Here is a 27,055-nt window from a genome sequence, read left to right on the forward strand (position 1 = left end):
TCCATGGAGCAAAGATAGTCTTTCTTCTTCGCTCTCACATAGTTCTAGTGATTCTGAACTTTTGTGTTCCTGTTAGATTTTCGACAAAACTTATTTTATTTAACATATCTAATATTTGGCGTGCCGGGACTGCCTCCGTGCAAAAATTGTGTAGTATATATGTTAATTTGGCGTGCCGGGCCTGCCGTGCGAACCCCACACTCCTCCGAGTCAAAAAAAAAAAAAAAAAAAAAAAAAAATTTTTACTTCACTGTTCAGTGCAATATTTCTATTTGAATTTTCTGACGCAAACTGGAAAATCTAAAGTGATCCTCAAACCGTTATATAGAAAAAATTAAATCAAACTGAATAAATCAAATTAGTGTTTTTTACTCCCTTTTAGTGACCATTTGAATGCGAAAGAAGTCCCAGCAGATATACTGCAAATACACTTATATATAAACGGGAATCTTTATAAATTCACGCCAACTGGATACCCCACTCTAAACAGCAAACTCTTTTATTGCAATCGTCTCGACTCTATTGTAATATTGTTGATTCAACATGGTTAAGACATTCGGAGGTTTTCTTTACTGTCTTGAACACGAGCACGTTGTGAACATTTGATGACAATAAGTGCAGTAAGAAGAACAATGACGATCACTGCCAGTACGATACACACAATCAGTAATGATTGATTCTCCGCGCATACTTCAGATTCTAAAATATAAAAAAATCAGAGAATTGTTTTAATCCCAGTCGAAGCACACATTTTAAGCGATTTCATATATTTTCGTTGTAAGGTGGTTTTAAAATTTTCTTTTCGGCTTGAACAGTACTTGGCAGCACTTGATGGTTTCTTTCGAATCTGAAAGTACCTTTATGTTCTGAGCTTGGTTGAGGTCGAAAAATCGCTTGATGCCTGGAAACGAAATGAAACACCCCTTCTCGTTTTCTATGATTCTGATAACGCTCACAAATGTATCACGTCCATCAGTAAAACCAAAAGGTGGTGCTAGTGCCTCTTGATACGAGAATAGCAAAACATCAAAAGGTCATTTTCAATATGCAGACGTCAGCATATTCTTTAAACTCACCTTTATGTGGGACATATTTCACATCTCTTTCACGATCATTGTAAAAGTTTTGACATACTGGAAAACCATGAGGGGGCGTTTTTTGTTTATCAACGCCTTCGTTAATAAGCATCGCCATCCCATCCAGGGAATGTACTTCAATATGACAATGCAAGAACCATTTTCCTGGATTATTTGATCGAATCCTTATCACAGCATACGCACCGGTCGGGATAATCAAAGTATCTTTACGAGGTGGGTTAACAAGATTAAGTCCAGGGATGTTTCCATTTGTCCATGAAGAATTCCTCCATTTTGCTTCGTTACAGAATTGTTTACCTCCACCGCAGTCCACATCTTTGTTAAACAATTCATTCTCCATGTCCGAAATGGTTGCTAGTTTACCGCTCGTCTGATTCTGTGGTGGATAAGACATTTTCAGGACGTAAAAACTGTGGCCATGTAAATGCATTGGATGACCCCAACCAGCCCCTTTTCCAACATTCATCCAAATCATCTGAATGGTTTTATCGGATGGTATCTCTAACTGATAATGACAATAACAAATCTTATCGTGACCACATTCGTGACGATCGCAATCATACTTTCCGATTTGTTCGTTCTGTGTCAGCGAATTGACACCCGGAAATTCAAATTTCCGGCCATTTACACTACCCGGCGTTACAGATTCACCCGGGAATGCAAAATTCAGGAAATGCTCCTTGCTGTCATTTTCTATGAATTCAGGAGCTGGATCTGATGAATCTGGTGACGTCAAATCAGACATCAAAACGCATTTAATGTTCATTTCTGTGGGGAAATAAGTGAACGGGCAGTTAACGACCGTACATTCGGATTGAGGACAATTCTGTCGGTCAGTATTCGGTTCATCGTCAGTATTCGCTCCTTCGTAATGTAAAATGGCCTTTTCACTGTGATGCTCGACATTTGCCTGTGGAGAAAAATATTTGTTCAATGAAAAATTAAAGGGAATCTTAAAACATGGAACTGGTGGCAAACGCCTGGTTTTTCGTGTGTTTTTGTATGAAAGATTACGTCATAAATATCAAGAATTTATAGCCAGCAAGAAAATACATGTTTTAGGATCTCCTTAGGCTGCAGGCATCCACTAACGGATTCGTGCCCCTATACTACCTGCTGTTTTGTAGAGGGCTGCGATTCCGACTAAGATCTCCTTTAATTTCACGATACCTCGAATCTATACTTCGCTTTCTCTTCGCAAATGCAACGAAAAAAATGATTCCCTATTATCTTCAATCAAAGTCTGAGATTGATAAACAAGAAAAATAAGGAGTGACTTACTTCCATACTAACAATTCGAATCCAATAATTCTCGATTGTTTGATTTGTAGTCAATAGGAAATCGAACCTCTCCCCGGGATTGATTATAAACGACTCGCATTGAACAGGGGCTAAATCGTATCCATCTGAGGCTACAACTGTTAGAGTATGACGGTCAACTGATACACGCAACGGGTATATTGTGCCAGCTTGGATGACACGGAATCGATAAGTTTGATTTGGTTTGACTTTAAAACGTTCGAGTGGTGCTGGAATAGTTTCATCTGTACAAAAAAGAAAGTGTTAGAATGCTTTGATTATAGGGACAAGCTGGAGTTTTTACAAGCTCTTATTTGATTTGGTTGGTCGTTAAGATGTAATAAGAGAATCTTATTGCTTTTTCTAAAGAACGCGTCATCTCTATCACTTTAAATGACTAATTAGTGAAGTATCTTGTAAAAACTCCAGCTCATCCCGGATTATAAGATAGAAAATGTTCTATTTATTACAGTATAAGGAAAAAAAAATTCGAAAGAGTATCAGTAAAAGTCCCTTTGTCTGAGGAATGTTTTTTTTATTCAATGTATTTTCATTTTTTCAAAACCTTTTTCTAATCTTGTCGCACTTGTTTTTACTACATCAGCATCATAAAAAAGTTACCTTTCAATCAAAACAAAACCTTTAAATCAGTTGTGACAAAAAAAACATTAGAAAGTAAAACCAATAACAAAAGGTCTGAAATGACATTAAATTTCAAGTTGGCAATATCTGTATAACTTTTCTGAGAAGAACTAAAATTATTATAGAAATAAAACTCACTGTTGTCCGGATTACGATAGCGGCCCTTTCCGTTGATTAATGCGCTGACCCACGGAACCCCTGAAAATCGTCCACCGTCTAACGTTTTGGTTGTCTTGAACGGAATGCGTCCTTTGAAGTTCCCGTAAATCATCTTGATGTAGACCTGAAAAAATGGAAATTTTTCTGATTGGGTTTTTATAACTTTCTTTCAAATCCGGGAATAAACATTGTTGAGTGATTTGACAGACTATCGAATGCATTATCGGGGGGAAAATGTCGGGGGAAAGTGACGAAAATTTTGAGGGGGTGACGAAATTTTCCCTCAGCGAATTTTCCCCGATATTATATCACCTGACCAAAACTTTTACCCGATTTTTTTATCCCCGACCAAAACTTTTACCCGATTTTTTAAACCCCAACAAAAAATCAAATTCAAATTTTTTACACCTTTATTAATCGAAATTAGTGCTATAACGTCAAATTACAAGATCTTTTTTCGAGCTAGTGAAGGAAACCATTTTATTTGGACAATTTAGTCGGGTGAAAGTGACTAAATTGTAAATTTCCTCGGGGAAAAAAGTGACGAATATGAAATTTTGGTAGGGGGAAAGTGACGAAAATGCCCTCTAGGTGACGAAACTTTTCCCCGACGAAAAAAAAAACCGACTAAATAAAACTCCGACATTTTTTTCCCCTTATATTTCTTCAAGAGCAATTTACCAAAATTTACCCATCGCCAATTTTTGTTAAACCAGACTCACATCTGATAATAAGGAGCAGCCCCCTGATGGAAACCCCCGTGGCAAGTTCCAATTCCCTGAACCGGCGATGCAGGACCCGTAATCGGGCCATGCTTAACTCAGATCGTTAGCCCTGACACCAATGTTAGTTGATCAGACAAACTATTGCCCGACGCGCCGGCCGTTACGCGCCGGAAAGGGAAACCCTCAAGTGGCCACAATCTATGATGAAAGTTTGTGCAAATATAACCAGAACACTTTTGGTTGTAAGATTTCTTGTGGTACTCGCAAATGATAAACATTGCAGAAGATGAGTGTTTTTCAAACAAAAATATCTTTGCTTTGTGTAGATCGAATGTGGACTGAGAGTTTTGGTCTGGAAATGTTTTAAATTTAGATACTGAATTTTCCCTGAAAATCTTCATCTAGCACGAGCAGACACCTCGATAAAGCCACAAATCCTATAAAAAATTAAAGCAATTATCTGCACTGATGTTATGTCCACTTCGTATGACTATTACAGACTTCTTTCAAATTCTATTTCCGATTCCTTGATGTTAATGACTTTGCAGAAGCGCTCGTGTCTCTAGATAAATATAACACAAACGAATGAATATATTTCATAGCCACGGTTTCATCCTTCCTGAAGTCGAACAATCATTATGATGACAGAAAAACAAGTACGATATTTTTATTTTTTAGCATGTACTACATATTTTCTTTTTGATAAGCAAGTATCTTCCATTCTTATGCTTGGAATCCATTGTTCTTAAACAATTGAGCCATTGTTTAGGTACCAATGACTGAGCCTGCATATTCTTATAAAAGTTATAATATAAGAAGAAAAAACATGTATGTGGCCTTTTATTTTGAAATCGTTTAAATAAAAACCCGTATTACTTTTCCAACTTCTATATATTATAGCACGACTGGGTCGGTGCCAAGGGGTGGGGCACTTGAAAATGAAAAATGGTGAAACATCTGGGTGAAAAATCGACCCCTACGGTGCATTTTCTTGAAAACTTTTGTCCATTTTAAAAACAAAAGTTTGCAGATTGTCCAAATTTAGCTGAAAGAAACTTCATTTTGTTCATTATTTACACCCTTATGATAACACACTCATCCTGGTAGGCTGTGGTTCTCGTCGAAATAGGTATGGCTGAAGAAAAAAACAATAACCTAAGATTGTAGAAGAACCTTCAATTAATAAAGGACTTTTTCAAAGAAAGTAATATATCAAACAATTCCTGCCCTTCCTGTTATTGTATTTCTAAAAGAATATTGAGAGACTTCATGGAAGGATTTCCATATCCCTTTTAAGGTGAAATTTGAAGAGATGGAAGAAAGAAACAGGAGACAAATTATACTTTTCCTGTTTATTTCCTATCTAGAATACTGAGGACTTGTTTTGCATGTGGTTATGGGTATAAATTGAAGTCCTTGGACACGGTTTGAGCACACAACAAAATCAAGAAGCAGCCAAGAAGTAGCCAAGAAACAAAAATGAAGTCAATGTTGGTTATAACTCTCCTTCTCATTGGGGGTAAGTTCGTATCTTGTATGTATTTATACTTTTGTGAATGATCTACTTCGTCCAGATCATAGATTTCTGCAAAGACCGAAGGGCTAGATCTAGATAGAGTGTTTTGGCTGAAAAGTGTGCCGTGGTTATGTTGGAAATCCTATCTAGGTCACGTGACATTACAATAGAATTTTTAGCGCTTGACCAATCAGAAGCTTCGCGGATTTTCGAAAACAATAGCATTAATATCTTTTGCTATATTCACTTTTTTTTGCTTCAAAATGCCTAAAGCAAGCACTCCAACTAGGCTTTCGGGCTTTACAGAAATTTATGGTCCAGATACTTAAACTTCGGGATAACAAAATATTTGGAATATGATCATTGACAGTCTGTGCCACTAACTCGATCGGGAAGATTCTTCCGAAATGGGAAGAACCTTCCCGAACGGGAAGAACTTGCTATAATTTTTTCTGCCCGTTCGGAAAGATACTTCCTCTTTGGGAAGTTGAAAATTGACTGAATCTTCGGCGAAGCTGTACGATGACCGGCGAAAGTTGAAACGTTTTTGGAGGTGAAAAAGCATCAAATTTTAAGTTTTTTCACCGAAAGAAAAGTAATATATATCCTTATTTTCCCGCTTCTTCCCGATCTGAAAGTCCGTTTTCTAACTCTTACCCGTTTGGGTGTCAAGTTAATTTCCCGTTCGGGAAGGTTCTTCCCGTTTCGGAAGAATCTTCCCGATCGAATTAGTGGCACAGACTGATTGATTTAACTAACATTCGACCGAAAAAGAAATGTATAGCCTATTAAAGGTGTGAGCATTTAAAAACTTTTTCAGTTTGTCTTTTTTTTCAGTTTTTTTGGCCTCGAAGCCTTTTTTTATTATGTACTTTTGTTCTTATTAAACGTCTACAGTTATACATAATTTCATTGTTTTATTAATCAATTATAATATTTTCATTTCAGCATCTTTAAGTTCAGTAATTGGTCAACTCAGACCACAACCAAGAGTAATAAACGTGAATGATATTGATCTACCAGCGGGGATATGTGAGGATAACTTTTGTGCGGGCAAAGCAGAAGGTGGACATGTATTATTCGATGGTTCTTTAGTTGTTGAATGTGGTCCAAATTGTAATGTATTAGGATGTTTCATATGTGCAATCCCCGAAAGTTCTTCCACATACTTCATAACGGCTAATCCTACCGCGTGCGGGCCTCTGTGAATGGCCCAACTACTGAACCATTCAAGTAGAAGTATGAATCTTTAATGTAGCACTAGATTAACCTTTGCCTCTTTTTCTACCCTTCAGGTTCTTTACTTTATTTAAAAAGGCATACATTTTCACGGACTACTTGTTACTTTCACGGTTTTGCCCCTTTTCGCGAGATTAGGTCAGACCTGAAATCATGAAGAATTTTTGAGAAAATTGATGTGGCTCTTAATTTTGTTGAAATTCAGTGTTTCTTTATCAAGAATTCGCAAAACTTTTTCTTAAAGTCTAAAGTAATAGATCAAGTTACGTCGTAAATATCTATTTTCTTAACCTCGCCTTTCATATACGATAAGTATTTAAGACCCTATTTTATTTTGAATTAATTTAACTAATTGTAATAATTTGGAATGGTTATCGTGGAACTTTTTTTCTATTCTGCTTTGTTATTTTTTGGAAAAAATTATTGATATTGATAACTTTTTTATAAGAACGTTCAATTTTTTTTGAAGCCTTCGGAGGTTCTTAGCTTCTCGAGTTTTCAGCCTAAAAATGTTCTTAAAATGTTCTTATTTTCAACATTTTATGAGCATACTCGTGCAATTTCTTAAGAAATAGGGTGTTTTAGAGTCAACAAAGTCTTAACAATGTTCTTAACTTGTTCTTAATATTTTTATCATCAAAACCTTATGTTCTGATATAGTTTGTTCTTATAGAATAAAACTTTTGTGTATTTATTTCTCACTTTTTGACGCACTTTCACTATCCATGTCATGTCAAATATTTTATATACCTAAATTTTCATTATTTCTATTAAAGTTATCGTTAAGTTAAGCCGGTTGCTTTCCAGTAAAATTAGATGTCTTTATTCGAGAACCTGGCGGTAAATCTTAATAATTTAGCATTTGTATGCAAAGCACGCGAGCCAAGCAACTTATGTAGGAATCCAGCTGAAAACGCAATTCTTTTAAAATCTGAAAAATGTATAATAACTAAAAAGTCTCAATGTATTTGGACCATGATTGTACGAGAAAAAGCGATTGCTAGCGTCGTATTTAAACTCTCTAACAATACACGTACTTCCTTTTTTTGATTCATGTAAAAAAAGTCACGAAAAAACGTCGAGTAAAGCTCTAATTGGCTGAATATTGCACACATGTGCATATTCTTTTCCAAATGTCCAGAACATTAGGTAATCTTTGCATATCTCAGCCAATCAGAGCTTTAATCCACGTTATTTCGTGACTTTTTTATATGAATCTGCTGATAGGAAATTTGTGAATAAGGAGAGGCCAATTTAGTTTGTTGTTTTACGGGCAAAGCTACCCAAAATAGAGGGTCGGTTGGTCGGTGAAAAAATAAAAAGGCAGCAAAAACTGCAACTACTAAAAATGCAAAATAGAAAATAAAAAGTTCTGTTAAAAAGTTCAAATTTATGGATAAAATGAAAAATCGAACATTAAATTCTCAAACCATTGGAAAAACTACAAAAAAATTGAAATTTTGTATTCTGTAAAGCAATGAAAATAAAGAAGATGTACTGCCAAAATTAATCGTATTTTTATTTCGATATTTGGAATTTCATGGTCGACATGGCCCGCAAAACAATTGATCAAATTGGTCTCATTTTGAACGTCTTTTCAAGACTGACAAATGCCCAAGAACAACCAACCAAGAAAAATATTGAAGTCATCTACATTGAAACACTAATATAACTCAAACTGAATGAAACAAATAAGAAATTTTGACATAAAAGCACAAACACACAAAAAGTGACGATGACTGGCTTCTCTTTACAAAGGATGCCTAGTTCTGTATTGAGCGGTCTAGAAGTTGTCTCTTTAAACCCGTCTTACGCTGTAGTTTATACTGCCTGCCAGCTCGAGAGATATTGACACACAGTTTTTCGGATAAAGTACTTTAAACACAAGGGAGCAAGACCAGCGCACTCTCTTCTCATCTACAATATATTGTGGAATCGATACCTAGCACAGTAACCGACAGGTTTCTTAAGTTTCTGTCTACCCAATTCCCTAGATATGACATGCAATGTTACATTCATTTGCCAAGTGAATGACAGCACCGAGTGGGATCGAACCCCAACCCCCTGGACGGCAGTGAAGATTGATAACCACTACACTACTTCACACAAAAGGTACGACCAGTTCAACAAAGAAATCATACCTCTTCTGAACTCTCGTGATGCCAGTCACCAATCACCATGATTTTTTCTTCGTGTTGTTCCTTCACATTCTCTGGTTTCTCTTTTATGATCAAGGCTCCAAACAAACCATTCGATCGTTGTGCACCCACGTGACTATGGTACCAGAATGTCCCTTTTGGTGACGCCTATTCGAAGAATATATACAAGTATAAATTAATCATTAAATATACATTTTTCTTTTAGAACAAACACTATCATAAGGAACTCGAAGCTAAAAATGGTCCGAAAAATAACTAACTTTTACGATTGTTCCGCCTAGTATGTTTATTCCATCGTTGTACTTATACATAGTTACATACTTCGTAAATACAATCTTAACAGTTTAGTAAATAAGGAACTCGATAAGGAACTTTGAGGATAAAATTCTCTGGAAATATAAGAAACTTAAGGCTCGGAGCTTATTAAATGTTCCTTATAAAAAACATTCAGGTTACTGGATAGCTCAATCTCAGCGCTAATGGAGGGGCTAGAGAAAGTGAACAAGTGATACTTTTATGGACCTACCTGGTTATGCATTTAACACATATATAATTGATATCTACGTGAGCATATGAACGTTAAACAATCATTCAGAACACAAATAGTGACGATTTATTAAAATTAGTCGTTTGTTTCTTATAAAAAAAACGTTTAGAAACCAAAATTTCAAGCTCTTGAAATATTCTTTCATATTCAAGACTTCGTGAGCATAAAAAGACATCTATCTCATCAAAAAATTTAGTAATTTGGCTAAGAACATCGATGTATGCTTATTAATAGTGATTCTTATGGATAAAGGTGCGTTTTTTGAGCTGAAAAATTTTTTACAAAAATCTGCTTGACCCATCTTTTACCTACTTTCATGCAAAAAATCAGAAAAAAACAACGATCCAATTTTTCACAAAGTCCAAAAAACCCTTTTTTTAGCCGTTTTTTGGCCCAAATTTGCCCAAAAACATTTTTTTTCGAAAATCGGGCCCAAAATTTCATGTCTAAATACACATATGCTTCAAATGTAAGCCCTCGATCGTGAGCAAAAAAACATTTATCTCATAAAAAATGAGTAATTTGACTAAGAACATTAATATATGCTTATTAATAGTGATTCTTATAGATAAACATACGTTTTTTGAGCCAACAAATTTTTTTGCAAAAATCTCCCTGAGCCATCTTTTACCTATGATGGTACCCTACTTCCATGCAAAAAGTCAAAAAAAATCAATGATCCAATTTTTCACAAAGTCCAAATAACCCGCTTTTTAGCCGTTTTTTGGCCCAAATTTGCCCAAAAACATTTTTTTTCGAAAATTGGGCTCTGTCACATTCGACTCGAATCGAGGGTTTATAGTTATGCATCTTTGTGCAAAAAGTCTTAAAGAATGAAAGAGCCAATCTCGAGAAAAGCTAATACCTAAGTAATTGATAATGTGCTTATAAAAAAATATTGAACTTGGCCAGTTTTTCTATAAAAACACGCCAAGCAACCAAAGTTTCATGTCTAAACACACATATTCTTCAAAAGTAAGCCTTCGTGAGCAAAAAAAACTTCTATCTCATAAAGAAATTGAGTAATTTGACTAAGAACATTGATATATGCTTATTAATAGTGATTCTTATAGATAAACATACGTTTTTTGAGCCAACAAATTTTTTTGCAAAAATCTCCCTGAGCCATCTTTTACCTATGATGGTACCCTACTTCCATGCAAAAAGTCAGAAAAAATCAATGATCCAATTTTTCACAAAGTCCAAATAACCCGCTTTTTAGCCGTTTTTTGGCCCAAATTTGCCCAAAAACATTTTTTTTCGAAAATTGGGCTCTGTCACATTCGACTCGAATCGAGGGTTTATAGTTATGCATCTTTGTGCAAAAAGTCTTAAAGAATGAAAGAGCCAATCTCGAGAAAAGCTAATACCTAAGTAATTGATAATGTGCTTATAAAAAAATATTGAACTTGGCCAGTTTTTCTATAAAAACACGCCAAGCAACCAAAGTTTCATGTCTAAACACACATATTCTTCAAAAGTAAGCCTTCGTGAGCAAAAAAAACTTCTATCTCATAAAGAAATTGAGTAATTTGACTAAGAACATTGATGTATGCTTATTAATAGTGATTCTTATAGATAAACATGCGTTTTTTAAGCCAAATAAATTTTTTTGCGAAAATCTGCTTGAGCCATCTTTTACCTATGATGGTACCCTACTTTCATGCAAAAAATCAAAAAAAATTAATGATCCAATTTTTCACAAAGTCCAAAAAACCCGTTTTTTAGCCGTTCTTTGGCCCAAATTTGCCCAAAAATTTTTTTTTTCGAAAATCGGGCTCCGTCACATTTTGGCCACTACCATTTTGCACCTTTGTAACAAAAATCAAATGATTCCTATGATTCAATCTCGAGAAAAGCTGGTAACGAACGGACGGACAGAGGTGAATTTATAGGACCTCCACCCCACCGGGGTAGGTCCAAAAAGTGTTAATTAAGCGTTGATAAACAATCCACCTCCGTTTCAAAAGCAGCTTCGAGGATGAATAAATTTTCCCAACAAAAACTTGACTAAAAAAGTCAAAGATCTCAAACTAAAGCTGTCTGTAATTTTGTTTGTCAAACTTTGAGCTTTTAAAATCAAAACTCTATAAACGCTGTATGAAACTGTTGATTTAGTACCTTTCAGCTACAATGAGTTATTTATGAACAGAAATTATGGAATTTGAGGTTTTCTACGGTCTAATGATCTTAATCTGGCTAATTTTGACCTTTTCGTGACATCTTCAAAGCTATTTAAGCTAAACAATCGCCTTTCTGTCTGTGCCACAAACTCGAACGGGGAGAACTTACTCTATTTTTTTCTGCCCGTTTGGGAAGATTCCTCCTCTTTAGGAAGTTGAAAATTGACTGAATCTTCGGCGAAGCTGTACGATGACCGGCGAAAGTTGAAACTTTTTGGAGGTGAAAAAGCATCAAATTCTAAGGTTTTTCACCGAAAGAAAAGTAAACTTTACCGTAGAAGTTTTGTTAAATTGTGAAAAAACTGCGTAAACTTTGAAGTGTATATAGGCATAAAAAATACGCCATTCAAGACATTGCACTTTATTACCAAGCATTTCGATCAGAAATGGAAAAACAGACATACCTTAAATTCGTAGGTGAACGTCTGGCCCGCCCCAATCGGACACTGTGACACCCATCCAACGCCATCCATCCAGGGCGTATCTTTCATGTGTAGACCATGCCAATGAATAGTGACGGAATCACTTAGTAACAAGTTGTGGACGTGAACGACGACTGTTTGTCCTTCGTAAACAATGATTGGTGGCCCAGGAACAACTCCATTTACTGTGATAGCCATTCTATTATATCCGTCAACAGTAACAACTTTATCGATGGGAATCTGAAAGCAAAATATACTGTTTGTTCAGCAACTCCTTCTATTTCTCATACGAACAAATTTATAAGAAGAAGGGTTTGGCTTATAAATTTCTAAAATAAGAAAGAAAAGGAAACTTAGCGTTAGGGTACCTTCCAGCAAATCAAGAATTCAAGTTTATCAGCTTGGCAAGTAATGGCTTTGAAGTCCAAAGGGACCATATAATAAGAAAATAAAACAAAAACCAATATATACTACCTGTTTGGGTCAGCACTAGTCTAGAGAAATAGAGTGTAAAGCAAGACTCTCCAAAGCCAACTTTAAAAAAAAGATTTGAGCATACAAACTACTGATGCTTATAAAAATGATTCCTGAAAGAATGTAATTAGTTCCGTGGCTGACTCAGGAAGATAATATATTGGTTTTTGTTTTATTTTCTTATTGTATAGTCCCTTTGGACTTGAAAGCCATTTTTGCCAAGCTGATATTGTTGTTAGAGAAAATTTTTATTGAGCATTGAAAGAGGTAAAGGTGTAATTTTATGCTGACGTGCGCATTTTTGAGAAAATTTGTGATGAAAGAAATTACTTCTAACAGATGCATCTTGAAACGTACTATCGATTAGAGGTTTAGTTTATTGGGTTTCTATGGCTAGATCTTGAGATATTTGAGTTTGAAATTTAGATCCTAATCAACTGAGGATAACGGTGAATTAGCACTTTTACCGTCCTCGAGTTTGCGGGTCAAAACTGTAGGATAAAATTCAAAATCGCTTCAGTGACTTTACCGTCCTCAAAAGTACATGAACTCACTAATTTCTGAGAATGCTTATTTAAGCAAATTTTGATCAATTTTAAGAAATGAAAATAAGCACCAGTACCTGTGTAGCATTAGGTGTGGAAGGTCCTTCATCATACTTGTATAATTTCCCTGATACAGGATACACTAAATCCTTCTTCATAATCATTGTTAAGGTTTCTTTAATGGTGAAGTAATAAGTACATGTTGTGTTCTCTGGTGGACACTCATATTCTGGATACCGTTCAGTGTATTCTGTACCCTCAGTCTTGACAGCTTGAGTGCAGGCTAGTGTGGTGAATGCTAGCCAGCAAACAAGAGCCTGTTCCACCTCGTTCATAGTCCAGTATAGGTTTTACGTTTCTGAAAGATGAAAAAAAGTCCTTAAATATGTGATTTTTTTTACCTCTAAAGCTGAATTTAATCCTGATTGCTCTCTCACTGATGGGTAGAAAGGATTCTAGGATCAAATTCAATTCCTAGCATACAAGTAAAGTATGAAACTAAGATAATAAAAAAAATCCGAACAAACTCTTAATCTACCCTCAAACTCACATACCAGACAGCTCAACCCTTTCCCTATTTCAAAGGCAATATAAACATGCTGAATGGACCTTCCTGATGATGAAAGCTAGATAATAAGGCAATAGGGAGAAAAATGAAAACAATCAGTCAGATGATATAGCGTTGTGCGAAAATGCATAACACATTAGATTTTATCATTGATTGTTGATGGGGGAAGAGGGAAGGGGAGTAGGGAAAATAGAAATAGAAAGTTCCGGTTCCGGTTCATCTTTCATCAGTGCTCAAAATTTCATAAAAAAATACAGCTCGAGAAATTCAAGAAATACTATCTTTCCGGCGAAAATAGGCTGTTCAAGCGATTTTTGAATAGTTCCGGCTTCAAAAATCAATTTTTTTGAAAATTGAAACATGCTTGATGGTGGGCATTGCTATTAATAATGTTTTTGAATGAAAAAACAACCAATTATAAGACAAAAATCCAATGAAAATCCAGAAAAACGGCGATTTCCGGCATATTTCCGGCATTTTCGGCCGGAAAAAAATGCTTTTCGAAAATCGGGCTCCGTCACATTTTAGGCGTTGCCATTTTGCATCATTGTGCAAAAACTCAGAAAAAAATAATGAGTCAACATTGAGAAAAGCTATATTTTCTTATTTGGTTAGAGGGAATTTCCCCGAAAATACGAAAATTCATTTTTTAAGGCGAATAAGAATTTTCCAGGAAAACCCACAGCCATTCTTTAGAGAATCTTGCCCTCCATCTTTGTACAAAAAATCAGAAAAAAAGTCCTATTTTTAGGCAGTTTTTGGCCCAAATTTGCACAAATAATTTTTTTCTCAAAAATCGGGCTCCGTCACATTTTGGGCATTGCCATTTTGCATCATTGTGCCAAAAATCAAAAAAAACTAAAGCGCCAATCCTGAGAAAAGCTGGTAACAGACGGACGGACGGACGGACGGACGAACGAACGAACGAACGAACGAACGAACGAACGAACGAACGAACGAACGAACGGACGGACATCGGTTAATTTATAGGACCTCTACCCCACCGGGGTAGGTCCAAAAATTTTCCATTGTAAGTATTTATTTGCCCATAGCACTGACTAGAAGTGATGATATATATATATTTTTTACAAGGCCAAACTATATAAGAACATAAGGCTTCGATGGCCAAAATGTTAAGAACATGTTAAGAACATTTTAAGGCTTCGCAGACTCTAAACCACCCGATTTCTTAAAAAAATGGACAACAATACTCAAAAAAACGGCGAAAATAAGAATATGTTGATAACATTTTTAAGCTTAAAACTCAAAAAGTTTGTAAGAACATCCAAAGGCTTCAAAATTATGGATGTTCTTATAAAAAACGTGTATTTAATGAACCACATGGTGCGTTAAAAAGACAATCAATTAATGTAATTACCAAAGACGATTATGGTATTAAGTTTTAGATAAAAGAACAGTGTGCTAATCTCCGAGCAGATCCTGGTTACTCTGCGTATGACATGTATTCACTCTAAAAGGTCATGGTTCCGTAAGAGAATTTGTCCGGGTTAGTAGCCCGCATTGATGATTTTCATCCAGATTAGGGACAAACATTTTACAAATGAGCTTTTGAGCGCGGTGATTGGATAAACATTACGTCATTCGTTAACATGAATCCCGTCGTTTTTCGCAAAGCAACTCAGATGATATCATCACATTTTCCACACCTCTTTTGGTGCGCCTAAACTCAAACTAAAAAATATTATGTCTTCGTAACTTCTCGCTCAACAACTTCAACAGAGACCTCCACGATACTTTATCCAACGAAAATATCAAGCTTTTTCGAAAAAGTTCTTGATAAACATGCTCCAAAGAAAATTAATCGTGTTCGAGGTAATCATAAACCTTACATAACTAAAGAAATACGTAAAGCAATCATGTTACTCAGCTTCTACAAGAACAAACGTAAAGAAGCAAAAAATCCATACTGGTCAACTCTCTACAAACGCCAGAGAAATCGTGTCGTCTCATTAAATCAATCAAGAAGAAAAAAGTTCTACGCTAAACTTGGTACACCTGAACCAATGTGGTCAAACATGAAACCATACAAACTGTCGATTTTAACCACTTTCAATTACCCTGGTTGACAAAATTCGTGAATGCTATGATAATCAATGCAACTTTCCCCTCGAGTCTTAAACTGCCTGACGTCTCTCCAGTTTTTAAGAATGATGATAAATTTGACAAAGCTAACTATCGACCTATTAGCCTTTTACCAGCATTTTCTAAAATTTTTGAACGAATAATCTATAATCAGCTGGAAGGATTTTTTCAAGATAGTTTTTCTGTGTTTTTGTGCGGTTTTCGATCAAAGCATAGTACACAGCATGCCCTTCTTCGTCCTTTTTCTGAGTGGAAAAAATCTCTTGACAACAAGGGAAAAGTCGGAACCATTTTAATCGATTTATCCAAAGCTTTTGACACTCTAGACCTACTTATTGCTAAAAACTGTCTCAAAATAATTTGCAGCTGAGACAAAAAATAGCTGTAGCTTTTGATAGAATTTGAATGAAGTTGCGATTTTGTGCTCGTTGAAAAGATTTTTGTGAGTGGAGTATTATCAAGCAAAAAAAAATTGAAAAATAAAGAAAAATGAAAATAAAAAATGAAGAAGAAAAAAATCAACTTCTTGTAGAAATGTGGTATAATTACCATTTTCACAGGAGTGATTCTTCAATCTTTGACCATCATCACTGTGAAAATATTTTTCAAAAATATTCGTTCAATCAAAAGATATCAAACATGGTTTGTCATTGGTTGATTGACAAAAGGCTGTTTTTTTGTCGTTTTTTACTACTTTATAGAGTCAACCAGCAATAATTTTTGTTTGATATCTTTGATTGAATGAATATTTTTGAATTTTTTTTTCACAGTGATGATATTAAAGGACAAGAATTGAATCTTGTTACAGTGGCTGGCTAGAAATATCTCTTGGAGTCCCACAAGGTTATATTCTTGGCCCTCTTTTATTCAACATATTTATTAACAACTTTTTATTTTTAATTGCAAGCATCTGTAACTTTGCGGATGGTAATACTCTCTTCTCATGTGACCCAAGCATGGATAGCATTCTTTCTAACCTCACATCTGATCTTGCCACCGTCTTAGAATGGTTTAAAAACAACATGCTTGTGGCAAATCCGAAAAAGTTTCAGATGATGCTACTAGGACATAACGTTGATCAATCTATTGAAATAAAGATTGAAAATTTTATTATCAAAAGCTCTGATTCAGTTGAGCTGCTTGGTATTGTGTTTGACTCCAAGTTATCCTTTGAATCTCATATTTCTAGTCTTTGCCATTCAGCAAACTACAATGTTATCAGATTCAACAGAATCAGGAAGTTAATCAGCTACAAACTATCTATTTTATTATTTAATGCTTTTATCATTTCAAAATTTATGTATGCCCCTATTGTTTGTATGTTTTGTAAAAAAAAAACTTTACCTAAAAATTCTCAATTCAATCTCTCCTGAAACAGAGGATGTGCCTTTACGAAATCCCACGACTATTTCATGAATCACACCTTCGTCAATCACTTTCTGAAGTCTTCAAATCTCAGAATCTTGGAAATCCTGTCTTCATGTCATGGATGTTCCCGTCCCGGAAGATCGAATGTCACCTTCGTTCTAAAAATCATCTTTTAGTTCGTAAAAAAGTCTTGACGGTACGCCATGGCTTTAACTCTTTCCCATTTCGAGCTAGTATCTTGTGGAATATACTTTCGGATGAGCTTAAGAGTTCCAAAGATATTTCCACGTTTAAATCTAGTTTGCTTAAGCTTAAACTTTTAGATCTATGTACTTGTAATATTTGCAAAATTTACTAAACTCCACTTTTTCAAATCTTTTGTTGTTGTTGGTGTAAATCAGATATTTATCTATGGTAAACTAACTTGAAATAAATGAAATAAATTTTGAGCAGGGCCTCGTGTGCGCAGATTGGATTATGATGATTCTGCTTTGAGATACTCAAGAACAAACAGTTTCAGGACAAAAATAAAAAGACTTAGGGAAATTATATGAACTTGGTCAGATACTGTGAACTCAAAAACATACACGTTTTTTTATAAGAACAAACTATAAAAGAACATAAGGCTTCGATGGCCAAAATGGTAAGAACAAGTTAAAAGCACTTTAAGGCTTTGTTGACTCAAAAACATCCGTTTCCTTAGGAAAATGAGTAAAAATGGTCACAAAATGGTGAAAATAAGAACATTTTTAGGCTTGAAAAGAAGTTAAGAACATCCAAAGGCTTCAAAAGTTTTGGATGTGCTTATAAAAAAGGTGTACAACTCTGGAGAGTTCATTAAAATAACGAGAAAACAACACGTACACACAACATACAGAAAATTTCATATACTTGTCTTATTCGATTGACCCAGTCCTGTTTTTAATACATACTGTATATACGTCCCTGTAAGAGGGGCGCAAAATTTGTGTAGGAGAGCAGGTTTTTACGACACAGTAATTATCTTTTTACATTATAAATATATAATTAATGTGTCATAGAAATCTGCTCTCCTACACAAATTTTGCGCCCCTCCTGTCTACACGCTACTACTAGAGTATTACTATTTGTAATCTCTCCACCCATTGAAAGATAATGTTGCCAAATATTGAATCAATCTGTTTACTTTCAGATAAAGTATTAAAAAATCACGACACAATAAACGGGGATCTCCTTAGGCGAAATACCACTTCAAACAACTTTCCACGTTTCTGTCACGAACTTATATCATGCCATGTTATGTTATGTAAAATATTTAAACACTACAGAGTGTCCCAAAAGTTTATAATACTTGAAACACAAATACAGAAAAAGGGTAAAGGTTATTGATATTTGATCCTTTTTTGAAGGGGATAACAGATAACATGAAACCTGGATATCATCAGTTTACTTAAAACAGGCTTGGTCTACAATTGAATATCTTCTGCATCATAAATGAATAGTTAGAATATTTTTTCAAAATTTGACCCCATGGCTTCAATTCATGATATTCATGACGTAATCTTTTATACGGAAGCACCCGAGATAACCCGGAACTAGTGGCAAAATAACAAAAGACTAGTGGCAAATTTTGCCACTAGTTCCGGATTATTTTGTGTGCTTCCGTATAAAAGATTACATCATGAATATCATGAATAAGTAAAAGTTGGTTATTTAGATTTATTAACCCGAGGTGATGTAATATTCAACGAGGCGAAGCCTTGTTGAAAATATATCACCGACATAACCAACGAAAACCTATTAAATATATGTTTTTTTATATACCTATAGGCAAAAGCAAAATATAAGTTATGTAAATAGTCGAAAGATTCACATAAGCGAACGTTCGAATGTTTTTCTTTTTTAATGATTTTCTTATTTACTTTGAGTCATAAAATTTGTCCATGAAATCGACGATAGATTCATTTTAATAAATTTCCTTTTGATAAACATCAAGAGCGACAACAAAATCAAACTTTGAAAGCAAAATTTGAAAAAAAATGAGCCGTGGTAATAGCAATGGTATATCAGGAATTATTCAATGGCTGTTTTTGCCTACAGATATATAATGATGAGGATTTTCATCTAAAAAGTTTTTTATTTTTTACTCTGGTCTGTGAAATACATGGTTACCCCAAAAACCAGAAAACCTAGCTCAATTGACTACCTTGTTTTTTAGACCAGCCAAAGGAAATCGGATTCTAAAAAAGAGAATAACAATGTTTGATGAGATGTTAGTATCCTCTCGCCCTAAGATTATAAGGCTCTCTCTAATTCGAATTTCAAGGAACGAATAAATTTCTTCTAAATGAAATTTGGACCAGCATTCGAATCAGAGAGATAGTTGACTGTAAGTCGTGTCGAAAGAATTGCCAATTATTCCAAAACTCAACCATGCAATACAGGGTGTCCCGAAAAAAAGTATTGAGTTTGAACAAACCATTGAGTAGAAAAGTTTGCATGTGTTATCGTTAAAATATGAGAACGTACTCCATCGTACAGACTTATTACAAAAGTTAGTTTAAAAAAATATTAATCTATAGCCCTTTTTACTATTCCATTGTTACGTAATGATAAAGAAAAAAGGGAGAGCTCAAAATACAATTTTTTTAAACACACATAAAATCTTTCTACTCATAGTTGTGTTTCGACTCGATACTTTCTTTCAGGACACCCTATACATAGACGTATATCTTATGCTTTGAAAGCGTTAAAAAGCTTATTATGCACAGACTCAAAAGTGAGAATAATTACATCTGGTGAATCTTGGATTTTGCAACTGGCAAAATTGATATGAGACCTCACAGCAATTAGGTAATTACCTTATTACACGAATATTACTAGTCATTTTATTAACACGAATTGAAAAATTTCGTGTTATTAAAAACTTATTTAATTAAAACCAGCCGCTGTTTCCTTGAAAAAGCAGATAAAATTCGTATTAATTTTGCGTGGTAATTTCAAGGCCATTGCATACTTTCCCTAGTAATATTCGTGTAATGATTCCATTGAAATATTATAGTCGTTCGTGTTACGAACATGTGCTTGAAAAACGCACTCTTAAAGGACTGCACCTACGGAAGGTCGCTTATCTTGAGTGCCCCATCCTGGCCCCGAAGTTAAGAAAATAATATGATACACGTTTTTTTTTATAAGGATATTTTTTTGGCTGTTCCACTACCCTAATTTTTTGTTTTATGCTTAGATATTTTCACAAGTTATTCTATAGATGTGTATGTTATTGAATCAAACTGGCGAACACAAAAAAATTATCGACTCCAGTCAAATATAGAGGGACAAAGGTCGTGATAATGCAATTAGGTGACACAAAACAGCTTTTTTTCGACTCATTTAAAATACATTTTTTGAGTTCGCCAGTTAGATTCGGAAAGATTAAATAATTGGCTACATGAATAACCAAAAAAAATTGAAATATCTTAAGATATACCGGAAAACAGGGTATAAGTATGTACCCCACCTTTTTGAGTGGTCATTTCATAAAATTTCCCTTTCCAATTATCTTTGCCGAAAATCGGGCTCCGTCAGGCATCATCTGGCTCCATTCGGGACTTTCTCCGCTAAGTAAAGTTTCAAAGGAATTTTAGTGCAGAAATGGGAAATTTATAAAAAATGACGGTAGTAACTTTAATCTCGACAAGTCCACCATTCCTCTTTTCTTCAGTATACATTAAAAGCCTAAACTCTACGCCTGTGTTGCACACAGTGTGTTGAGAGGCAAAATGTGTAAACGTAGTAACAAGATGACAAAAAAACAATACAATACAACATCAACATAGGTGATTGAATTAAAAAATCGTCAACTTTACATTTCAATCAACTCGACAATAGCATTGGTTTTGTAGAATCGAAAAAAATACAGCGCTTGAGAAATTTAAAACCAACTATCAGTGTGTCTTTTTATCTGTTCAGCAAATCCTCATTTGATAAAATGACATCAATTTTTTAATCAAAGTTGCGAAACAAACAAGGCTTTCAGTTAAGCCGTAAGTGCCATTATGGAATTTTAATAGGATTTTGAACATATCAATGGAAATCTTATAAAAGAGCAAAAGGGCCATTCAATTTTGTATCACAAAACTTTGTCAATGGTAACGGGAATTGGATTTTAGGATTTTAGGATTTAATCCCAATGAGAATTTGAGCTCATCAACGAACTATTTCGAAAATGATCACTTTGAAAATGTTTACTGGCTTCAAAGAAAGGCTTAGCGAGACCAAATTAATTATTGTACTACGGGCCCGACCGAAAAAATAATAATATTGAATTTGTAAAGTTGGAGGATGGACTTTATAAGTTTTTTGAAGATATTCTTAACTGAATAAGTTGAAAGAATGTTAAATCATCCCAAAACTTGGATGAATTTAAAAAATCACAAAGTGAATGGCACGAAAGTTATACCCATCGATAAAGAGGAAAACATCTAGTGCTTCAAAACGTCACAAATTTTTTAGATCTTGATTTTCCGACCCTAGATTTTAAGAAATTCATTTTTATTATACCAACCGACCGACATAATATTCTTGTAAAGCTCTTCCCGTAGGACAATAGATTAATTTGCTCTCACCTAGTTTGAAGGCACTTAATAATGATAAGAATACTGATAACGTAATTCCAAATTGTACAATTCGCAGAGGAGCTTAATTAAATCCACTAGCTTTTCAAGATCGTTGAAAATAATCAGATAAACAAATCGTCACTGCAAAATATCGTGCTAGTTTTTCCATCCTCACTGAATTTTATTATGCGTTGAAAACAATGGAATTAAAAACATAGGAGTATCATAGTGTCGAGTTTGTGTCCGTTATTTTTACCCCAACTGGCAAAAAAAATCCAACCGGGTCTGTGAGAAGGGGGTGTTTTTTTTACCAACGAAGTGATGTGCTCTACCCTGTCACCATATCAAATCAAGTCAAAGTATTTCCTCTTTTACATGAGATCAAAAGCTGTACATTATGTTTGATAATAAATAAGACTTCGCAATTCAAACTGATACGTAGACTGGCACGCCAGTCGGGCTGGAACGGTATCAAGCGGGAAAAGTGAGCACAGGAATTAGGTAAGCGTAGGAAGGAATTTTGTCGGCTGCAAGGGCTGAAAGCTGTTAATCAGCAGCCTCTCACTAACTTTTTCTCGTTCTCCTACGCAGCTCCTAGTTTAGCAAACGCCCGCCGCCTTTATGTTCTCGCCCTCTGACATGATTTATTAACAGAGTAGTTTGCTAGTCTAATTGATACGACATATCATGTTCTTAGACATTAATTCAAGAAAAATGACAAATGATTCCCTTTAAAAAAGTTTGCTTTCAGGGCGTTGATATTCAAAACCAGTGATTTAAATTGCCTGGACCGCTTCACAATTCTTATACATGTACACGCAACCTTCGCTTCTACATGATCCTAAACTTCACATAAGGGTTCAAAAACAAAATCCGACAATTTTGATATGACAGTAAGTTAAAAAGCGGTAATTCAAGGACAGTGGCAAACAATTCATGAAATGACATTTACAGGTCTCCCACTCTTGATTTAACTAATTTTTTATGAATTTATGACAGTTTTTAATGCTTTTTTAGGACATTTTATGACATTTTTGCGTGTAAAATTCATGACAATTTATGACATTTCAACAAAAGTTAGGACATTTTTATGACAAAAATTCTTGCCCTCTTTCAAATTATTGTTTAACAGATTTTAAGCCCTATGAATTCACGTCCAATAAAAAGCGGAATAGAAATGATGTAAATCAAGGCCCTCTAGCAATTGTGATACTGTAATCACTGTGTATTCATTATCTGTTTAATCAAAATAACTAAATAAACAATAACATAAAAGGAAGCATAAAATGCAAAACTTGGGTTCAGACCAGACGATGTCAACCGAACATTATCGAACCAATTTTCGTAATCGAACAATCGAATTTCATCGAACTAATTGAACGATAACTGTTCGATTACCTAACCAAATCGAACAGTAATCGAACTTTACTGGAAATTACTGTTCGATTATAGTTCGGTAATAATATATTGTTCGAGGGTTAAGTTCGTTTAGAGTTCAAATAGAGTTCTATTAGTTTGATCTAGATCTTAAATAATGATGTTTGTTTTACGGGACGGGTGCCAACTACTTCTGCCTCACCTTGATGGTGCATTTGTGGCCGCCCCTGATAACGAGTGGAGGTTGAGGTCTATGGAATTGAAATCAAACACATCGAACAGTTATCTAACACAATCGAACTTTACGGGGACTTCCAGGTTCGATAACTGTTCGATGAGGTTCGGTAATCGAACAGCTATCGTTCGTTTAGTTCGATGAAATTCGATTAGCTCGATTGTTCGATGGTTTGTCTGGTTCAGAAAAACTCAAACACTTCAGTCTTTAAACTTTAAAAGGGGAAAACTAAAGAATGAAACTATACAACAAGTTTTTTCAGTCTAGCATTAATATCCATCTTTTCTAAAGAATGAATTAATCAAACTAGATTGTGATGGGAAAGTTTGTAAGAAATTTATGAAATTTATGACAAATCTTCAAAATTTATGAACAATTTAGGAATTTATGACAAATGGGAGGCCTGCATTTACATTTCAAAGCAAACAGTCAAACTTTTGTATGAATAATAAATAATGCAAAAAATAACCCTACCTTGAAATTTCGTCCAAGAAATCATCCACATGTGGATTGCTTGACAATTCCAAAGGTGACATTTTTTGTATTTTCTAATTTATCATATCTGAAAGTTAAAAGTAAATATTAGTTAATCGTCAATTTCTAAACAAACCATTTCTTTCAGGGGGGGGGGGGTCGGTAGTAAAATCTCAGACATATATGAGTAGTAAAAGGATTTTTACGAATTTTTACATACCACCACCCAGACTCTTGGAAGAGGTATTTTACTACCCTGGTAGTAAAAGTTTTTGGGACAATTTGTCATAAAGACCACCTATTTTTGGTTGCTTTTCGGACTGATTTTACAAAAAAAGCTAAAAATGATTATTTCTGTGACACATTTTTCACTTTGTGCAAAAATTAATGTTTTGCCCTTAGAATGAAAGTCTTTTTTGTATTGACAAAAAATCTTGAGAATTTTTTGTTTGCAGCAAAAACTTTCCAACAGAAAATTTTTCCAAGTTATAAAAATTTTCAGATTTTTTCAGAAAAGTCATCCAAAAAATTAAAAGAATTACAAAAATAGCTAAAATTTGCTAATTTTACCAGTTTTAACTACCTAGGTAATAAAATTTTTTCAACATTTAACACATAGATACCACCCATTTTAGTATTTAACTACCCTGGGTAGTAAAAGTTTCGATTTTTCGTCACACCACCACCGTAGTAAACGTCATTATGTCTGAGATTTTACTACCGACCCCCCCTGTTTCTTTAGTAGAGGAAATTCATTGAGAAATTCATCAGAACTTAAAATATCTGTTTCAAAAATGGGATTATTGAAAATGCGAAAATAGATCACTTTGCAATGGTAAACACGTTTTTTAAAAAGAAAATCCAATTTTTTTTAAGAAGCTTTCAAATGTTCTTAATTATTTGAGATTAAAATGTTCTAAAAATATTCTCAAAATGTTCTTAATTTCACCATTTTATTTTTGTGCAATTTCCCAAGAAATTGGGTATTTTCTTAGAGCCCATAAAGCCTTAAAATGTTCTTAAACTGTTTTTATATTTCGGCCATCGAAACCTTATGTTCTTTAATAGTTTGTTCTTTACATAAAAAAATGTAACGACTGTTTTAGAAAGATAACGATACAAAACCAGTTAATTTTGGAAAAGCCTCAATTTTTCATAATTTTTTATACCGGGTGCACCAACAAAAAAAGTATACAGGTTTGTCGAGATATTGTGAGCTTCATGATTTAAATTTTTTGTTCATTCTTTTTTTATTGTATAGAGGATGCTCTAACTTGAATTTTGAGCTATCATACATTAAATTTGAAAAAGTAGTTCGAAAGTTATTTCCAAAAAACTGACTTTTTTTCCATGTCGAAATCTCAAAAAATCATTAAAAACAGCGAGCAAACTTTTCTCGTCCTTCTTTACACATAAAAATACCAAAGTTGTATACTTTTTTTTTGGTGCACCCGGTAGAATAACCATGAAATCTTTGAAATTATAAGAACAATGAGGCCCTTCAAATTACACAAAAGTCAAGAAAAAAATCTGAAAAGATGGCGGTTTTTTTATTGTTATGATACAAAAATCATTCTATTATTTCTAATAAGGTAGTGGTATGTACAAAGAGAACTCCAAATTGAAATGGGTTACATCAGTCAAGAAGGCTACATTCAAGAGTGCTCTTAAAAAATAAAAATAAATTCATTAGGTAGCTTTTCGAACTTTGATGTCGAGTTCAGCATCTGAAAGTGTTCCTTGTGATGCACTCCACATTGTATATAAATCTGCAAACAAATAAACACAAAATTGTTGTCAAGGAACAAACGTAACTGTAGAAATCTACCTATCGCTTACCGCATAACAAGAAATAACCCTTGGCAGTAGATTACTCTCGGGTACCTAATAGCCGGGGGGGGGGGGTTGAAATAGGAGAGGGGGGTTGGAAAAATCTCAAAACTTAATAAGCGGGGGAGGGGTTTGAATGAAAATGTCCTGAGTGGAAAAAATTTATAAAGGAGGCTAATACAACAGAATTAGGACAAAAGAGGAAAAAACTTTTTCCCAAAAATTAGTAAGCGTGGGGGGGGGGGGTTTGAATAAGAATGTCCTGGGTGGAAATTTTTCGAAAAATTAACTAGCGGGGGGGGGGGGGGGCCGGCTATAAGGTACCCGAGAGTAGGTACCTGAAACGATTTTGATCCGTATCAGGTCCGAAAAGGCCATAAATGGCTAACATTTTGATGCAATAGAGAGTACTCTTTAGCTCTTTAGGTGCCAAATAAACATTTCAATGTCAGTTGTTCGGTTACTTGAACAACTTAACAATAAAATGGGCAGTAAATTTGTTAAAAGGCGTAGTCGTAAAGTGGTCATCGTCCATAAATTTCGTGTGAGAGTTCGATTCCAAGGCCATTGTGACAATACGGTTCACTTGGCAAGTGGACACACCTTTCCCCGGATCAACTGATGCCACATGAGGGGAATTGGGTACTATCACTTCGATACAAGAGTGTGGTTGATATGCCAGACATTGCAATGTGTTGTGACACTCATCCCCTTCTACGCTTGCGACAAGCAAAATACTCTACCGCTTAGTTCAAGTGTCAGAAGCATGAATCATAGTATCTGTGTGTCGCGTGCACAGAACCAGCAGTGTCTAGACAGACAGCTTGAGAAAGTTGCAATTCCTACTTTGCAAAGAGTAGGTTCATATCATCAACTTCAAAGCATCCAGACCAAAAGAATTTTTGTTCAGTAGAATTTTAGCGTTTTACAAGGAAAAAAATCTCTAGATAAATTGCTATTAGGATAAAAAGCCTCATCGATGCACGAATGGGAAAAAGCTCCAAAGGCCGCCATTTTGTTTGGTAATTTTGACATTTTCAATACTATTCAAAGCCTTTCAAATTCAACCGTCCTACTCTACGATCTACCCACGAAGACTAAGACATATGCACAGTACTAGTAATATATCAGAACGCAAGCTGTGCAGGCAGTTCGTCATGACAGCTATGCTAATTCTCAGATTGTTGGGAATCTCTTCAGAGAAATTTCAACTAATTCTAGAATAATATTATTTTATACATTGTCAAACATATTTGATGAAAAGGATACATATTGACGTCACACTTCCCACCAATAGACCAGACACCAGTAAATTTCCTCTCCGATATTTACGGACCATCATTGATGGTGGTGGTGATGGATTCTTGTATTGTTTGCTTTCCATTGTTTTTTATTGTATTTTTATAATATTTGATTTTTGATATCTGTAATTAAAAAAAAGTAATTATTAACAAAATGTAATGATTATTGACTGGCTGAGGGCGGATTTTACAGTGTA

At 34.7% G+C, this 27,055-nt stretch overlaps 1 protein-coding gene and 2 long non-coding RNA genes across 4 annotated transcripts; 1 reads left to right on the forward strand and 2 right to left on the reverse strand.

Annotated features, from left to right (window-relative positions):
* Window positions 1–221: 221 nt before the first annotated feature.
* Window positions 222–23,811, reverse strand: LOC136806119 (uncharacterized). 2 transcript variants are annotated; one of them, XM_067062688.1, is made up of 8 exons: window positions 13,546–13,565; window positions 13,085–13,365; window positions 11,971–12,228; window positions 8,819–8,983; window positions 3,177–3,321; window positions 2,379–2,641; window positions 1,077–2,007; window positions 222–699 (listed from the first exon to the last, which is right to left on the reverse strand). In XM_067062688.1, the coding sequence occupies exons 2-8, from the start codon at window positions 13,340–13,342 to the stop codon at window positions 548–550; spliced, it is 2,172 nt and encodes a 723-aa protein (XP_066918789.1). In that variant the 5' UTR covers window positions 13,343–13,365; window positions 13,546–13,565; the 3' UTR covers window positions 222–547. The 2 variants fall into 2 exon arrangements, with proteins under 2 accessions (XP_066918789.1, XP_066918788.1); XM_067062687.1 differs by lacking the exon at window positions 13,546–13,565 and adding an exon at window positions 23,728–23,811 and having other exon boundaries at window positions 223–699.
* On the forward strand, window positions 4,563–6,744 carry LOC136806121 (uncharacterized). Its single transcript, XR_010846522.1, has 3 exons — window positions 4,563–4,578; window positions 5,290–5,441; window positions 6,387–6,744. It is a non-coding gene; the product is annotated as an uncharacterized lncRNA (long non-coding RNA).
* A 1,447-nt stretch (window positions 23,812–25,258) lies between the features above and the next one.
* On the reverse strand, window positions 25,259–26,993 carry LOC136806122 (uncharacterized). The gene is made up of 2 exons (XR_010846523.1): window positions 26,827–26,993; window positions 25,259–25,496 (listed from the first exon to the last, which is right to left on the reverse strand). It is a non-coding gene; the product is annotated as an uncharacterized lncRNA (long non-coding RNA).
* Between the last annotated feature and the right edge of the window lie 62 nt (window positions 26,994–27,055).

The sequence above is a fragment of the Clytia hemisphaerica genome, unplaced genomic scaffold (assembly GCF_902728285.1).
Source record: "Clytia hemisphaerica strain Z4C2 unplaced genomic scaffold, Clytia hemisphaerica genome assembly, whole genome shotgun sequence".
NCBI classification, from domain to species: Eukaryota; Metazoa; Cnidaria; class Hydrozoa; order Leptothecata; family Clytiidae; genus Clytia; species Clytia hemisphaerica.

Coding starts and splice junctions, on each gene's coding strand:
- LOC136806119 (XM_067062688.1), bottom strand. CDS start 13,342: ATGAACGAGGTGGAACAGGCTCTTGTTTGCTGGCTAGCATTCACCACA. Junction 12,229..13,084: donor CCACACCTAATGCTACACAG/GTACTGGTGCTT, acceptor TTTTGCTTTCAG/ATTCCCATCGATAAAGTTGT. Junction 2,642..3,176: donor CTATCGTAATCCGGACAACA/GTGAGTTTTATT, acceptor TTTTTTGTACAG/ATGAAACTATTCCAGCACCA.